This window comes from Vulpes vulpes, chromosome 3 (genome assembly GCF_048418805.1).
Source record: "Vulpes vulpes isolate BD-2025 chromosome 3, VulVul3, whole genome shotgun sequence".
Classification (NCBI taxonomy): Eukaryota; Metazoa; Chordata; class Mammalia; order Carnivora; family Canidae; genus Vulpes; species Vulpes vulpes.
In genome coordinates this window covers 25,883,626-25,900,937 of record NC_132782.1, presented here as the reverse complement: position 1 = coordinate 25,900,937, position 17,312 = coordinate 25,883,626, and the positions used below count along the sequence as shown (strand labels likewise).

Genomic DNA, 17,312 nt, shown 5'->3' with positions numbered 1-17,312 from the left:
CCTCTCCTCTGGGAGGGAGGGAGGGAGGGAGATCCCAGCGGAGAGGTCAGCTGCACTCAGGACCCGCTACAGCCCCCCCTGGAGACGGGAGGGACGGTGGGAGGAGGGCAGGGGCGCGTATGCTTAGACCCCTACGAAAACTGAGGTGGATCGAGCCTGATGGGCCCCCGCCTCTGGGGGGGGGAGTTAAGAGGTGCTCGGATCAGTAAAAGAAACGGGAGCATCTTCTTCCCGTACCTGTGAAAGATTGTGCAGCGAGTGTCTAATATCGTGCAGTACTCTTCGCAACTGCATCTCCACGGCAGAAGGGGGGCTCACGGGGCACGCCCGGTACGGGTAGGCAGCAGGTCTATGCGAGTGGGGGCACCCGAAAGGGGCGGCGAAGGCGCTGCAGGCGGCGCCGGAGACGCTGGGAACACTGTGAGTGCTCAGGGTCCGCATGTGCTCGCACAGGGGCCTCTCCGGCCACTCGGGGCGCACGGAGTGCAGGGAACAGGCGGACGGGGACGCGGGGGCCGGAGTCCTTCGGGGTCGGCGCTCCTCCAGGCGGGTCAGCTCGCTCGGACACGCTGCCTCCTTCCTCGCAGACGACGGGGAGATGAAGATAGTGGATTTAACTAAAGACTGGCCATCAGGCTCGGCCACCTCCTTTCCTGACTCCTGCTCCTCTTCAGGTGTGTACTTGTAGGTGAAGGAGGGGGGACTGCACCTGGTCTCCTTTCCTGGGGACAGCCGGACGTTGACAGAGGATACAACTCTTACTGGGCTCAGCAGAGTGGTCGGTAAAGACTGAGACCTCCTGAGAGGGTAGCCGGCTTTCGCAAACAAGTACCTCTGCTTCAACAGATCCTTGGATTTTACCAGGCTGCGCCCCACTCTTTGATGAGACAGACTGCAGACCTTCATCTGAGCTCGCTGCAAAGCTGTGTTCACTCTGTCCGCGGGCGAGGGGGGCCCGGTGGCATTTTCAGAGCCCTTCTCCCCGTGCCCAGCTTCAATCGAAGCCAGCGACTGCAGAATATGGTGTGTGGTATAGTGGGCGAATTCACACTCACTGCTTTTATCCACATCGCTTTCGGCACTGGCGTCCCGTGGCAAGTCCGCTGGCTGTGCTGGAGGCCAACCCTGTCCCGTTTCAGTGACTTCAGAAGTGCGGTCGCCTGCGCCACAGGTGGACTTGGCCGCAGGCTTGCGCTGCGGGGCATCCTGGCTGTCTGACCTCTTAGCAGCAGCCGGTGCCGCCTTCTCCCAGCCCTTCGGAGGAGGGCTAAGAGACTCCTCCTCGGATTCGTTAAAATAAGGCTGATCCTGTGCTGTCGGTGTGACAAGCTCTTCACCAAAAGATGTGACGGTGGTCTCGCTGTCGCAGCTGTCAGCACTACTCCCCATGGCTTGCAAGGACTCAGGAACCTGGGAATGGGAAACAGGTGGGAAGACGGAGACTTCAAATACGAAGTTTCATCAGCAAAAATACCAAAGTGACGTGATGCTTGTATACTTCCGGGGAGTACAGGGCCTCAGTTAGGGCCCTCGTACCGCTCGAAACTGCCCCTGATCGGCAACCCCGTTCCCAGAGAGATTATTCCAGACCTTCACTATTTTCCTCAGTCCCCTTTTCAGCACCCATTCCCCTTCCTTCCAGCACAGGACACTGAATTGCTGAGAAGACGGACAAATGTTTAACTTTCTCCTCCAGCACCTCTCCCCATAGGTTCAACATTCCCGTACCCCTCCCCACCATTCCTGTCTCTCTGTTCTGAGAGGAAACTCCTTTTTTCACAGCTAACCCTCCAATCTGTACGTCTGATCACATCCTCTCCAGGACTAGGTTTCTCTTCACAAATTCATCTCAGATTTTCCTGCATCAATCCCACTGTCCTCTTAGAGCCCTCTCCCTCAGCCAGACAACTTCCCTGAGTCATTCCCATATGAGAAAAACACAGAGACCTATTACCCTTATTTGGAAAAGGAGTCAACACTCATATCTTCTCTTCCTTATCACGATTTACTCTCCACTCCTGCTTCTGCCTCATTTACTTCCTCAGAAGGACTCACTCACTCGCTTTCCAAAAAGCTGAATTCTTATCTTTCCATGCTCATGTCCACAGATTTCCTTTTATAAAAGGCTCTCCACCTCCCAGTTCTGCCCACTGGATTATTTGTTCTGAGTCTCCTTCTCGTACTACACACAGACTGTAAACTCCGTAAGGGTAAAGATGTGCCTGCTATTGGCTTACCTGACACACTCTAGCATAAAAGTCATATAATATTCAGCAAGCTATAAACACACTCATTGTTAGTTACTAAATAAATAAAACAATTGTGGTAAAATATGCAAACAATGATAAGAAAAAAGAAGAAAAATACCAGAGAGAATAGCGATCAAAATAACCTGTGTTTACTGAAAGCTCAAAAATAAAGACAAGTCTCTTTGTTTTTAAAAGTCCAGTCAGAGAAAGATGTATAATTAGTGAAAACTAAAACTTGTAGTCAAACGCTTAGAGAGTATCCACATCCTGGCATTTTTATCCTGTCATTTGAGAAATAAAGATTAGAAAGATTCAGTCTTGAAATATATAGCTACTGAAAAATCACCTAAATATGAAGAAGTTAATCACAGTACCTACTACAATAAACATTTTTACCTGAAGATGATTAAGGGAGAGGCAATCTGTCGAATCTTCAGCAAAACCACTGCTATCAGAGTGCTGACTTGCAGTACGTAACAGGTGATCTACCAAAAGAAACGTAGTTAGGCAAAACTGCTAAATATGACTTCACTGAAAAGAAAATATTACAGGTACATGATTCCTAACGGATATTTGTGTTGATACCTTTTATTTTTTAAAAGATTTGTTTTAAAGATTGTCTCATGAGAGACACACACACAGAGAGGCAGAGGCAGAGGCAGAGGGAGAAGCAAGCTACTTGCGGGGACCCTGATGAGGGACTCGATCCCGGGACCCCCAGGATCATGGCCTGAGACAAGGCAGATGCTTGAGCCACGAGTCCCCGTGATTGATTCCCTCTTAGAAAATATGCATCACTTATGCAAAATGTGGTTTCAAAGCACAGGAGGTTACTCAAATTCATCCTAAAATGGAATCAGATCCATCAGAAATTCTCTGCATTCAGTTGCTAATTAAGTTCCAGTGTTAATATATTTTGGTAAATCCAATTAACGTCTTATCTTTGAAAGACAATTGGCTGACATAAAGAATCACACTAATAAAAACAGAAATCCCAAGGTAAGCTACTTCCATTACCTAAATATGTAAAGATATTTAGCAGATAAAATTAGAAGTTTACATGCAGTGTATAAAAAGTTCTATTATTTTCCTACTAAGAAAGTAAGACTATAACAATAAATTAACCAATCTGCATGCCAGAGTACTTAAATGTTTCTGATATTTCAAATGATGCAAACATTTGTAAGTCATGAAACAACGATTTCCTAACAACTGCATGAAACGCAAACATAGTCAATCGGTACATAATACTGTTAATCTTATAAAAACCCTGTTCTGGTTTTTTGCCTGAAAACTCTAATTCCTGGTTAGTATAAACACTTTTTAAAGTAAAAAGGCCACCGAGGCACAAGAATGATCGCATGCCCATCCACACTCTAAGTACAGGAAGACTTTACAGTTCTTACATTTATCAGGGGAGAAGTTTCAGGAGATGGTCAGGTTCTGCAGAACTTCAAAAGCAGTTGGCTAAATAAAGTGTGTTTACCAAATCCACATTCAAGATCTGAATGACAGAACCTGATAATACGTTTGAATAAAATCCCAAATCAATTAAAATTAACTTGATTTTGAAAAAGATCCCACTGCAGTCTCGGGTTCTAAATGTAGAGCATCACAGAATGGCATAATTTCTTCTCATTAAAATTTAGAATAATTCTGTAACATTCTTTTGAAGTTAACAAAACTGCATAATGAGAAAAGAAATTGATCCACATCTTTGATAACTCTAGGTAAACTAGGACAATTGTGAAACTGAACTGGAGTAAGCTGTTAGCCAGGGGTACTAATTATGCATTTTATCAGCTGAGAAGATGATTAACATCTTACATCAGAGCAGTTATCACCATAATTATGTGTTTGCATGTCTTTTTTTTTTTTTAGACTATCAGTCTCCTGAAAACAGGAACCTAATTTATTCTATTTTGTATCCCAGTACCTAGAACAATAAAAAATGTTTGCTGAATGAATCAATGATAACTTTCTTCTTAAAGCAACAATAAAATTAAACAGTCACTTAAAGGATTTAGAAGTGAAACTGCCTATGTGGTTGGGCAAAGGGCAACTGCTGGAGAGCCTGGGGGAGCCAGAGTGACCAGCTCCGCTCACGTCCTCTCTGCTGAGATCTGTTTTATCTGCGGTGGAGGCCAGTCTCTGCTGAGTTCACCTCCATACGTGGCCTTGAGCTCACACAGTCAGATCGCCGACTACTCAGGCTTCAGGGCAGGTGTGGGGCAGTGGAAAGAACAAGGGGGCCTGGGTTCAAGTTCCTACTTTATCACGATAATCAGTAACTTCTCTTCTCCACAAAACAGAATAATTCTTCTTTCTCACAGGGTTACTTCAGGAACTAAATAGGGTATAAGCAAAACTGTATTCTGTAAAGTGTAAGTCACAACCATGTTCTTTAGTCAGGCATTTAGCAAAAAAAATAGTTCTCTGCAGAAAAAGCTGGGATTAAAAACAATTAGACCTCTGACCTAGCTAAAGTGATATAACATTATTTCTAATTAAAAACGAGGAAGTCGGGGCGCCTTGGGGGCTCAGTCAGTTAAGTGTCTGCCTTTGGCTCAGGTCATGATTCCGGGGTCCTGAGATGGAGCCCCAATTCGGCTTCCCTGTTCAGCCTGCTTTTCTCTCCCTCACCCCCTCCCCCTGCCTGTGCTCTCTTATCTCCCTCTCTCAAATAAATAAAATTTTAAAAAAATTTTTTTAAGTAAAAAAAAACCAAAAAACAAAAAACCAGGAAGTTAGAGCAAAACATTAAAGTGAGAACAAAACAAAACCTAGAATTTGTATTTGTCCAATATCATGAAGAAACAGAACACCTGTATACGCTATGAGACTAAAGGAAATTTATACATCTTCTATAATAAGGAAAATGTTTGCTCTCAATATAGTTTACTGAATGAATGTTAGTAGACAAAAGCTGAGTCACTAAACCTCTCTAGGCTTCAGTATGTTTTTTAAGAGAGACAGAGAGAGCAGGGGTCAGGGGTGGGGAGAGGAGCAGAGGGAGAGGGAGAGAGAATCTTAAGCAGACTCCACGCCTAGCACAGAGCCCGATATGAGGCTCAGTCTCACCATCCTGAGAGATTGTGACCTGAGCCAAAATCCAGAGATGGATGCTTTAACCAACTGAGCCACTCAGGTGCCCGCAGGCTTCAGTATTAAATTGTAGGACTGGATATGAGATTAAGATCACTGTAACTTCAAAAGTCCTATTACTAAAGTGCAAAGTATTTCTATAAATGTATTATATGCATTTTTTACTAAACCTGTAAAATGAATATCTTACCAGTGATTCCAATTCTGTAATTATAGTTAACTAAGATACTTTCATATCACATTATCAGAATTTGATAGGCTATGTTCAAAAATGATGAGAATACCCTCTCATGCACATACAAAACCATTTTACTGTTAATTTTTAAAAAGTGTTATTCATAAAAATGTTAACATTTTTACTTATGGGGCACCTGGGTGACTCAGTGATTGAGCGTCTGCCTTTGGTTCGGGGCAAGATCCCGGGATCCTGGATCAAGTTCCACATCAGGCTCCCTGCATGGAGCCTGCTTCTCCCTCTGCCTGTGTCTCTGCCTCTCTCTCTCTGGGTCTCTCATGAATAGATGGGTAAAATCTTTAAAAAAAAAAATTTTTTTTTATGCCACCAGAAATAAGAGACATCTATCTTATTGGTAAGAGGAAGAAACTCAGATGTAAATACAAACCACGTTTTGTCTTTTCTACCACAAGGAGCTTCCTCTTGAAAGACCTTAAGATTCTTATGCATTGTTTTAAATCCCCCGCCCCTTTTTTCACACAGGGTAAGATGCTTTTTCCAATGTATCCCATGTCAACCTATCTAAAGGAAAAATTTCTTAATGTCTGGGAACCCTGCCTGATAGCTCAGAAACACACGCAAATATTTATGGACTTAAAAAGGGGAAGAAAATTAAACAGGAAAGTTCTTTTTCTGTCTGACCAGAACTATAGTGACCTAGTGAAAGCGGAGTTGTTTCTTAGCACCACGATGCAATAAAAGAAAAATTATATGCAAATTGTCTCTTATGAAGTCATTTCAGAGATCAAAAGAAAACAAACATGCAATTTCCTATTCTAGGAACATACATATGAATCTTTGTTTAAAAAAAACCAGGGTGGTTCAGCATGTGTAAAGCTTTAAAAATAAACCGTCCTACCTTCAGTGGTCACTTTAACATCTTTACTTCCTCTCTCCTTTTCTCTAAATCTCAAAAGCTTTGGGATTTTAAACATCAGACATGCTTTTCTTGTTGCAAATTAAAAGTGAAAGAAATGGATTCGAAGGTTCTTTGGTCAATAATTAATAACTCAAGAAAAGAACAATTATCTAGAGCCACTCACCTTTGATCCACAGTTTGAATTTAACTTAACTAGCTTTAACCATTACTGAGAGATGGGTATCTTTGCTAGAGGCATATGCATGTATATACTTAGGAGCCATGTTTAATTAATGAAAAGCAAACGTGAATAAGACAAGTGTGTATTTTGAGGCCTCTGGGTGGCTCAGTTGGTTAAGCGCCTGACTCTTGATTTCAGCTCAGATCATGATCTCGGGGTCCTGAGATCGAGCCCTGCCTCAGGTTCTGCCCTAGGTGTGGAGCCTGCTGAATGTTCTCGTTCTCCCCCTCATCCCCTCCTCACCTCACGTGCACATGCACTCCCAATAACTAAATAAAATCTTTTTAAAAAAATTTTATTTATTTGAGAGAGAGACAGCAGAGTAGGGAGGCAGGGGTAGAGGAACAAGCAGACTCCCTGCAGGGCAGGAAGCCAAACGTGGGACTCGATCCCAGGTCCCTGAGATCAAGAGCTGAGCTCAAGGCAAATGCTCTACTGACTGAGCCACCCAGGTGCCCTCTAAATAAAATCTTAAAAAAAAAAACCCACAAGTATGTATCTCAATCATCACCATGTAAAAAGTTGGCCTCAATGTGTGGCTCTATCACTTCCCATTTGGCTCTTATGCAGAGTTGAAAAGTAATTAAGAGTACAAAGAACTGCATTTCAGGATAAGCAAACTAAAATTACTTTATGAACACAAAAGTCTTCAAGAGGGTATAAAAAATTCTATAACCACAGTATAATGAAACATGCATACCTGTGTACTTAACCTTCTTTTACAGTTATAGGTGCTCAAATACTGATAGATAAACCCAAATCCATTAATGACACTTTGGTAAGGTGCTTGGGAACTGGTAGGTATTAGTCTACTCACCTCTTTTTGACTTGGTAAGACCTAGCTGGTACGCCGCTGGAACGTGAGGAGCTTCTCCCTCTGTACTTTGAACCTTAAAAAGTTTTAAGTAGTAAGAACTTGATAAATCTATGGCAAAGAAGAATACCGCTTCATAATTATTTATTAAACCAATCAACATAACTAAAAGGGTACTAAAGCTTTTTATTTAAAAAATGCAAAACATCTTATCTTGAAATCATGAGAGCATCCCACATCTTAATTTTATGACCTATTTTCCAGTTAAAGATAGGACTGCAAGTTTGTAGCAGGCAATGAAAAGTGACTAAGTGTCTAAACCACTTCATTAAAAAAAGGTTGGTATTAAACAAAAAATAAATCCCAAAGAATAAGTTTTGTAAATGTTAAAATTCAAAGTGTAAGGCCAATCTCCAGATAAATGCTGACTTTGCAACAGATCCTGACTGACACACAGTTAAGGTAACTACAAGTCTTGCATCTTTAAAAAATTGTGTATCATGCTCCCAATACAAAATGTTATAAAATCTCACAAATTTTGAGTGTCTCAAAAACCACGCTTGTATGAAGACTGCTTTGTTCTAATATAAATGGTCTTTTAAGATATAACTTGCAAGTTGTAAACAGAAAATCATATTTCATCACAGAACTAAATGCTGAAAGATCTTTACCATAAATCCTCCTGTAAACTATATTCAGAGAAGTTATTGAACCCAAAAAATTCTTTTTTAACGATATTTCCCCCCACCTACACAACTGCATAACGTAGGAATTTTCAGATTCTTTATTTACCATACCCATCCCATTCCCCAAATACTCTAACATAACTAACTCTATATTGAGATTAAACACTTAAGGAGGGAGAGACATTAATTCCTAACACTACTAGGTCAGTAGTGATTAGTACTTAAAATAACAAACAGCATCCTAGTGAAGTAGGCAAACTAGCCAAACAGGGCTTTCAACCTTGAACAAATGAGAAAGCAATTAACAAAACAGGTTTTAGGTAGAACCCTGGTAGTTTTGAGGTAGGAATCCACCCAAGAATAAGAAATATTCTATAGGAATAAGAGTGGAATGACAAACAAGAAAAAAAAAATCTCAAAGGTTAAAGATACTATTATGAAATTTAAAAACTGCTTTGATTTGTGGGATCTTTGTTCTACACAGTTCCACAAATCCAAGGTTTATGAATCCTTTGAGAACCAAAACACACTGGTCATTTAAAATCATCACCTATAGGGCAGCCCGGGTGGCTCAGCGGTTTAGCACTGCCTTCGGCCCAGGGTGTGATCCTGGAGTCCCGGGTTCAGGATCGGGTCCCACATCAGGCTCCCTGCATGGAGCCTGCTTCTCCTCCTGCCTGTGTCTCTGCCTCTCTCTCTCTCTCTCTCTCCCTCTCTCTCTCTCTCTCTCTCCGTCTCTCTCATGAATAAATAAAATCTTTAAAAACAAAATCATCACCTATAAATTATTATATAAAATAGTTTCTAACCTCTGTTATTACTAAAAAATTATATATATACATATATTCTTCAAAGAAGCAGACATAAGTTCAACAGGAAAACCATTGTTATGTGTGCAAGGAAACAAAATGCATTTTCTTTTTATATTCAACAAAAGGTCTATTATTAGTCAGGCCTACCGTACTTCAAAGAGTTTTCTGTTAAAGTAAATATCAAACAGACCAAAGAAGTATAACACAAATCCAAATGCCTCTTTAATTATATTCTAGGAATCTCAGCTTAGGCAGGACATTATGATACACCAAACTATACTCTCTCATATTTTTAAATGTAGAATAATCATATATTCTATTCCTTAGATTTATAAAGTTAGACACAAAATAATATGACCTTAATGAATATGTATTTTTAATATATTATCTTTCAGTATGTAACTCTATGGCAAAACAAAACAAAAAACTACAAAAACTACAAACTCTGTAGTTAATTCAAAGAAAAGGGGGCCCTTTAAAAAAAGCTGAGAGGATCATATTTTACTAATAAAACTACTAACATCAAGATTCTTCTTCCCACTTAGTAAAATCATTAACCACTTGTTGAACACAGAACATAAGCTGGTGATGACAGTTAAATTTCATAGCTTAGAATGTGTTATTGCTGCTCACAGTTGTGCAAAGGAAAGCAGTCAAATTCGAGATGCAGTACAGCACAGAAAGTTATGAAGCAGGGATCCCTGGGTGGCGCAGCGGTTTGGCGCCTGCCTTTGGCCCAGGGCGCGATCCTGGAGACCCAGGATCGAATCCCACATCAGGCTCCCAGTGCATGGAGCCTGCTTCTCCCTCTGCCTATGTCTCTGCCTCTCTCTCTCTCTCTCTCTCTCTCTCTCTGTGACTATAATAAATAAATAAATTAATTAATTAAAAAAGAAAAAAAAAAGAAAGTTATGAAGCAAATAAAACTTGGGACTTCAAGTCCTCAGTGGTGTGCTTGTCATTTGCTACAGATTGCCTTTCATTAAATTAACTACAGCTAAATATTGATAACTGAATGGAGTAATGGAAAATGAGTGTTCAGTATACAATTTTCTTTGATCTCTGGGTAAGTCTGAAACTTTTCATAACAAGAATTACAAAACCCCACCCTAAACCAAAATGATAAAATCACTTGGGTCTTAGTGCGTTGAGATTTAAAACTGTATGAAAATAGCTTTAGGGTAACCCTGTATTTATTTCATTAAAAAAAAACGTTTTAACAAAATACTTATTAAAACTGTATCTTTTTGAATCAATGTCCTGCTACCACAGCAGGCACCTACTTTGGTGGTGTTTTTTTTTTTTAACATGTGCCGCATTTATCCTAAAATATATCTTCTGGGCCCAACACTATTGTGCTGTGTTCCATAGAGCAGCAATACATGAATGTTCTAACTCAACCCTTCCTTTAAGGTTTAAAGACATATGGACAGTTAAAAAAAAAAAGAAAGAAAGAAAATCAAAAGTGGAGCTTCAGAAATTCTAATTTTTAATGAGACCTCAAAAAATTCAAATGAAAGCATTATTTTTCTCACAAAGTTGCATGGGGCTGTGTACCAGACGACTTGAGTTCTCGTCCAAAGTCTGACAGTATCAGCACGGCTGACCTTTACCAAGAGCTACGGTGTAGTCAAAAGTAGCAAGTTTGTGCAAAAACCTGAATTCAAGTCTTATTCATGCCACTTACTGGCCTAAATGGCTTCAGACAGTTATCAGATTTATCTATGACAATCATGTCAGTTTTTCAAACTGAAAAATAAATACTCAAACTCCTGCTTCACAAGTCCTTTGGATGATCAAATATTTTGCAACAGTAAAGTGGTAACAGTTTACAACAGATCTCTCCTTGCTACCATCTAGGGACTCCCTACATTGACATCCTCTTAGCACTCCCCCAAGTAAGGCAAGGGTACCAAAGGGAACATTACATCCCTCGACACATGACAGAGAACCACTGCTGTCAAGTAATAGCAAATGTTGGAGGAGGAAAAAAGCTTCGTCCTCTGTAAAAGGAGGAAACTGGAGTAAGAATTCAAAGATCTGTTTCTGTGCTAGTTTATCGTTCTATATTTGTTGCAAATATTTATTTTAAAAAAATCAGGTTTTAGTTACAAGATTTGCTTTCTACTTTCAGATTAATACTTGTAACAAAAGTTAGTTTAAGCCTTTTAGATAAATGTCAAATAAAATTTAGTGGTTAACTGGACTTCAAACTAGCAGTCATGGGTGCACGCATGTATCATGTGTTCAGACCCTACTGCATTCTATTCTAAGACACAGGGCTTGTCTTCAAAACACAGTCAAATTTGAAAGGCCAAAGGAAGAATTTAACTATGTGTCAAGTGTCTGAATGATTTCAGATTATTTTAACTCAGGCAAATAAATAAAACAAAAAAAAATTCTGAAACTCAATGACTAAAAATAAGGAGAAATAATAGTTAAATAAACAATCACTGGGTGGCGCAGCGGTTTGGCGCCTGCCTTTGGCCCAGGGCGCGATCCTGGAGACCCGGGATCGAATCCCACATCAGGCTCCCGGTGCATGGAGCCTGCTTCTCCCTCCGCCTGTGTCTCTGCCTCTCTCTCTCTCTCTCTGTGACTATCATAAATAAATAAAAAATTAAAAAAAAAAAAAAAAAAAAAAACAATCAGTGTAGACACAGATTTAGAAACACTAAGACTTCAGTAGCTTAAAAAATTATGTACACTTCCAGTAATGCCTCTATTTGAATATAAACTCCTTTGTAGAGTAAGCCACAGAGCAACCCCTTTACAGCAATATACAGCTAAGAGGTCTCCTTCCTCTAACATTTAAGTATGAGGAATTTTTCCTTGACGCCTAAAAGATGAACAACTGCTTACTGAGTAGGATCATTTTGGTTTAACCGTATATCCTTCATACTACAAATCTACGGCTCTAGACTGTTATCATCATGTATTTAGCAAAAGCAAGCCATTCTGAGAAGAAGACGAGAAGTATCTAAGACGGTCATTAAGAATTAGAAAAACTCAAGAGTAGAGTTTTACAACTTTTAGACATACTGGAAGATTTTAAATAGTCTATAAAACATTTTTTTATAAGGCACACTGACTTTTAGTTGAAAATACTCTCTGGCCTTTTATTCATTTTTCTTAATGTGAAGAATAGTCACTCTCACTCTCCAAGGCCTGAGTCAGTCTTGTCATCTATTAGACTCCCCTTATGTTTAACTATTTCCTCTCCTGGCTCCTGGTGAGGGTTAGAGCTTACCGTTGCCTCAGAGGGATTAGCCAGCTTCCTGCACAGAGTCAGGTCTGCAACATTTTCTCCTACCTCGCCTCCCCAAAGCAGCTGGCATTCAGTTCATCTGTCTGAGAACTGGTTTACTGGGAGAGAAAGGGAGTGTCCTCTAACTTACATTTATGTTCTCTTTTTACAGGAAGAAAGTTCCCAATAGGAATCAAACCTCAAGGGAAAGGAGTCTAAAAGAAAAACAGCAACAACCTACTTTGAATGGGATCTAAAAGTTTGCTTCAGTAAGATTGTTCTCTTCATTTGTCAATATAATTCAAGTCACACTTGGGAGAAGAGGAAATTAAAGAAACACATTATTTCCTTTCTTTATCCATTGTTCTACAAGCTCTCTTTAAAGTTCCCAAAAGGATAAAAAAACACAGTTCTAGGAGGTTTCTATCCATGTTTTAAATACATCTGAAGAATAAGATTCATTATCCTTAAAATTCCCCATATTTACAGTGCAGCTATTGTTGACCATATCCATATATTGTTTTTTTTGAAAACAAAAATGTTCTATTATCCTTCAACCACCAATGCATGTAATTTTGTACTTTTAAAAAAAAGTTCACTTACATGTGGCATTACTTTCTTCATTAATTGCTTTTGCCAGCAGAGGGAGCAAAAAAAAAAAAAAAAAAAAAAAAAAAAAAACCCACACACATTAAATATCAAATGTTAACTTGCCACCAAAGCGCCACCAAAGCACATCTATCTAGTACTTTACAAATGTTTTAAAGGTCTTTTGTGCATGATAGCAATAATCTAAAAAATATATAGTTTAAGGGGCGCATGGGTGGCTCCATTGGTTAAGCGTCTGCCTTTGGTTCAGGTCATGATCCCAAGGCCCTGTGTCTGCTCCCTGCTCTGTGGGGAGGCTGCTGCTCCCTCTCCCTCTGCCTGCTGCTCCCCCTGCTTGTGCACGCTAGCGCGCGCTCTCTCTCTCTGTTAAATAAATATAATCATATATATATATATATATATATATATATAGTTTAAAATTTAGGAACTCTAGGAATTAAAAAGCAACATACAAGAGTGCCTTCTCATTGGAGTCACCAGTATCAGATTGGCAATATCTAACAGAATTTGTTTGAAATTTTCATACTCTGCTATTAAATTAAAACAAGGAAACCAACTGTCATATCTGACTGTCAAAGAAGAGGGGCTCTAATGAAAGGCAAGAATTTACACGTTGATTATTAATGGTAGGACAAGTTCAGACCAAAACAAAGTAAAAAAGGAATCAAATAGTAAAATAGGACAAATGAGGCTTTAATTTATGAAGTAGTCATCTTATGATATTAGGAATTAAATAAGAAAAATATAAAGAATACACAAAGAAATAAGAGAAATAGAAGCTTAAAAATAATGTAAACTATTTCAAAGGCCTGTTCCTCTCCCTTTTAATTTCACTTTTTAGTTAGAATTAAAGTGGTAAAAGATAAATTCAAAGACCACAAAAAAAGGTAAATATATCAGCAATAGAAGTTTTGTAATAAATGAAACATCTTCAGTAATGTGAGAGATACATACTCCCCAGAAGGACATTTATGGACAGAATCAATTATCCCATTTTCCAATTCCCTAAAATAGTGGCCTGTGATTCTAAAATCCCTGGAAGTTATTACTATACTACTAACACTATTCTGTAATAATTTTTTTTAAAAAAATTGCACATTATGCAACTTAGAGACACAACTCTTCAGCGGTATACGTGTGCCTCAGTTTCCTCATGCGTAAAATAAGACCAGCACTGCCTGCCTCACAGACTTAAAGAGAAAAGTACTTCAAGGGCCTGGTACAGTGCCTGCCACAAGGTAGGTGCTTGACAAACTTCAGTTTCCTGTCTCAAACTATACAGTGCCAATCCTAGTATCAGCTCTGGCCATTCAAAAGTAGTTTTAGTTGACCTCATCGAAAAGAATCTCTTTATGTCGCCCAATTTGACATTTATGTAAATGCAGTAATATCTCTCTTAGAAGTAGAAATAAAAAGTAACCAAACGTTGGTTTTCTGGGCTTGCAGAAATCATATTTGGGGGTGTTTCAAACCTTCTTCCTTGAGGTTCCATAGCCTCCCTTTCAGATACATAGTATCTTCAGGTTCCTTCTAGTCTCTTGTCAAACCCTATCCTTCCCAAAACCTTATTCACATTTAGCTTATCCTTTCCACTAAGATACTTTGAGAAAAGTTTGCACAAAGGCACATAGCATTTAGTGGCAAAAGAAAGAACTCAAATTGGGTGTCTGGGTAGCTCAGTTGGTTAAGGGTCTGCCTTTGGCTCAGGTCCTGACCCCAGGGTCCTGGTCCCCATCAGGCTTCCTGCTCAGCGGGGAGTCTGCTGCTCCCTCTGCCCCTCCCCCCATCTGTGCTCACTGGGTCTCACATGCTCTCTAATAAGTAAAATCTTTAAAAAAGAAAGAAAGAAAGAAAGAAAGAAAGAAAGAAAGAAAGAAAGAACTCAAACTTCTGTTTGATTTTAGAGCCTGTGTTTTTAACTATTATGCAACATTGATTTTAATTTAAATATACTCTTCTCAGGGCATTCTCAGGGCATCAAAATCTTAAACTGAGAAAGGAAGGGGTTAAAGTTCAAGTATCAGCAGTGAACAACAGAGGATCTAGAGAAGAACTAATTGTCACATTACCCTGGCAGTGCACAGTCCTGTGACCAATTCTTGGTTTGTGAAACACAGAACTAAAACTTGAAAAGTCAAAATTGGGATTTTCTTCTAGTATAAATCTACTAGCCCTCTTTCACTTTATAAATATTTTTTGGCATTTTTTTTTCCTGAATCCTTATTTGAAACAGGTCTCAGTAATATTTTACCTACCTCTTCCATTTCGAAGGAGTCCTTCTGCTGCGCCATTATATTTCTTATGGATGGGATCGTGAGCGGTGCACACGGCTCTTTTTCAGGTGTGGACACATGGATACTTTTCATCGCATTGCCGTTTTCTGGCTCACTGTGACTGGGAGTGTTAAAATCGTTACCTAAATCAGATTCTAGAATACCAGATTCCTCACCCAGTTTAATCTCATGATTTTGAGTTTCTTTACTTTGCTCACTTTCAGTTTTTTGGTTAACATCACTATTTGCTTCATCACAAAGTCCAGCACTCTCCATAACAGTTGCTGAACTCCCTGATACTTCTTCTTTAACTGTAGCCAACATAGAAGAGGAGTCTTTCTTCTTTACAATTTTTTGAGACTTTTGATCATTTTTACCGCCGCTTTCTTCCATCACCGAAACATTCGGAATCTTTCCTTTTTCAATTGCTGAGGAAGGAGAACTACCTTCTCCTCTCTCTGTTTTATCAACGCATAAATTTAGTTTTGATAGTGTTTTCATTAAACGGTTTGCAGTGTTACTTCGGGTTAAAGGCGGAGGTGAGTCTGTCTCCTTGGTGGAAGTCACTGAGGACATACTTCCGATTCTCTGGAGGGGAGTCCCAGAGACTTGAGAATATAAAGAAGAAAATGCGTTGGCCACAGTAGTAAGCACTTCAATCTGACGAAAACGGCCTACAAGAAGGAAATTACATTAATTTTATATCGATCTATCTACATATGTATACACATTAAACAAATCACTATTTTTCAGAATTCCAGTAAACTGAACTTAGATCACAAAGATCACAAAACCAGAACCTTTTTCTTTATCCAACGTTTAAAAAAGTTCCCTGTATTTACTAGGGAGAGGGAGAAAGATTTTTCATTCTAAGCACTAGAATTTAGGTTTTAAGAATTTATTTAAGAATTTGTTTTATGATATAAAACCAGAAAGAAGCACAAAGCAGGACAACACTGAATAAAACCGAAAGGACTAGCTATTGATCTACAGTTCTGATTCTATTTTTATGCCTTTGACTCCATTAAAACTCTTGCAGATGTTCTCCCAAGAAAATGCACTAAAGTCTCTATTTTATACCTAATTGTGGGGGGGTCAGGAGGGAGAAGAAGGGTTGTTGGATTTATAGATTCTTAAAGCTGTTCAAAGGACCACCTAAAGACCCCATTTTTGGAACTTCTGTTCAATAGAGAAAAATAAGATATAAAGAAAAATTATCAAGTTAGCCATGCTATTATAAATTTACAGAAAAGCACCTAAAACTGACTGGCTTTAATAGTAACAAGCCACCCCCCTACTTTCCTTTTTGAACATCAGCAATCTGGAGATAAACTTAAGATAAGTACAAGGTTCTGCATGTCGGTTATAGTAACACTAAAGTCAAGGATGAGGAGGGGAAAGTTAGCTTCTATAAATAAATAAAAATTCAGAATCAGTAAAATGGCTACTGTGTTAACCTCAATAATTAAGTTGCTAGTACTATTCCTAAAAATTAGTAAGGCTTCAAAAAAATAAGAACATCTCACTGTGGATGCGAATATTTAAAAACCTTACTTGTTAAAGCATAATTTGGGTTTTCTACTTCCATCCGTTGCATCTGAGCACTCAAAAATACTTTAATATCTATCCCTCTAGCAAATGATGATGAATTAAAAAATCTGGAGGGAATTTTAGAAGCAATATCTGGTTCATCTCGTCCAAATCCAAGATTATAAAGAATTTCTTCAGGATCTTCCTCATAAAGTTCCAACAATTCTGAAACACTACAAAAAAAAAAAAAAAAAAAAAGAAAGAAAGAAAGAAAAAACATCAAGATATAAGTTTAGAGTCCACATCACATTATAAAAAAAGAGCTTCTGCTATTTACATCACTATTTACTTCAGCATCTTTATATACTGTGTACTAAATGTGATATGTGACCCTTAAAGAGTCCATTCTTTCAATCTGGTAATATTGGTAAAAAGAGCTAGTCCCTCAGCAGATACTCAGCAAGACTCCCTAAATGATTCCTCACCTTATTTTCTTTGTCATTTTAAAGGAGTCCCAGTAAAGCAGCTAAAACAGAGGACAGCTGAGGGAGAATAAGAAATAAATGGATTAGGAAAGAAATGAAAAGGGAAAACACACTAGGAAGTTGGTAGCACAGGGCATCCTGTAGAACGTGAGCTTTTCTGCTACCTT

At 39.0% G+C, this 17,312-nt stretch overlaps 1 protein-coding gene across 9 annotated transcripts in view; it reads right to left on the bottom strand.

Annotated features, from left to right (window-relative positions):
- The window catches only part of ITPRID2 (ITPR interacting domain containing 2), a 91,070-nt gene that overhangs the window by 13,443 nt on the left and 60,315 nt on the right, over positions 1-17,312 (bottom strand). For all 9 annotated transcript variants that reach the window (XM_072752097.1, XM_072752099.1, XM_026018406.2 and 6 more), the window contains 5 exons: positions 16,685-16,893; positions 15,113-15,804; positions 7,507-7,579; positions 2,646-2,734; positions 238-1,410 (listed from right to left, as the gene is read on the bottom strand). In XM_072752097.1, the coding sequence (XP_072608198.1) occupies positions 238-1,410; positions 2,646-2,734; positions 7,507-7,579; positions 15,113-15,804; positions 16,685-16,893 (2,236 nt within the window). The remainder of the gene's footprint in view (positions 1-237; positions 1,411-2,645; positions 2,735-7,506; positions 7,580-15,112; positions 15,805-16,684; positions 16,894-17,312) is intronic.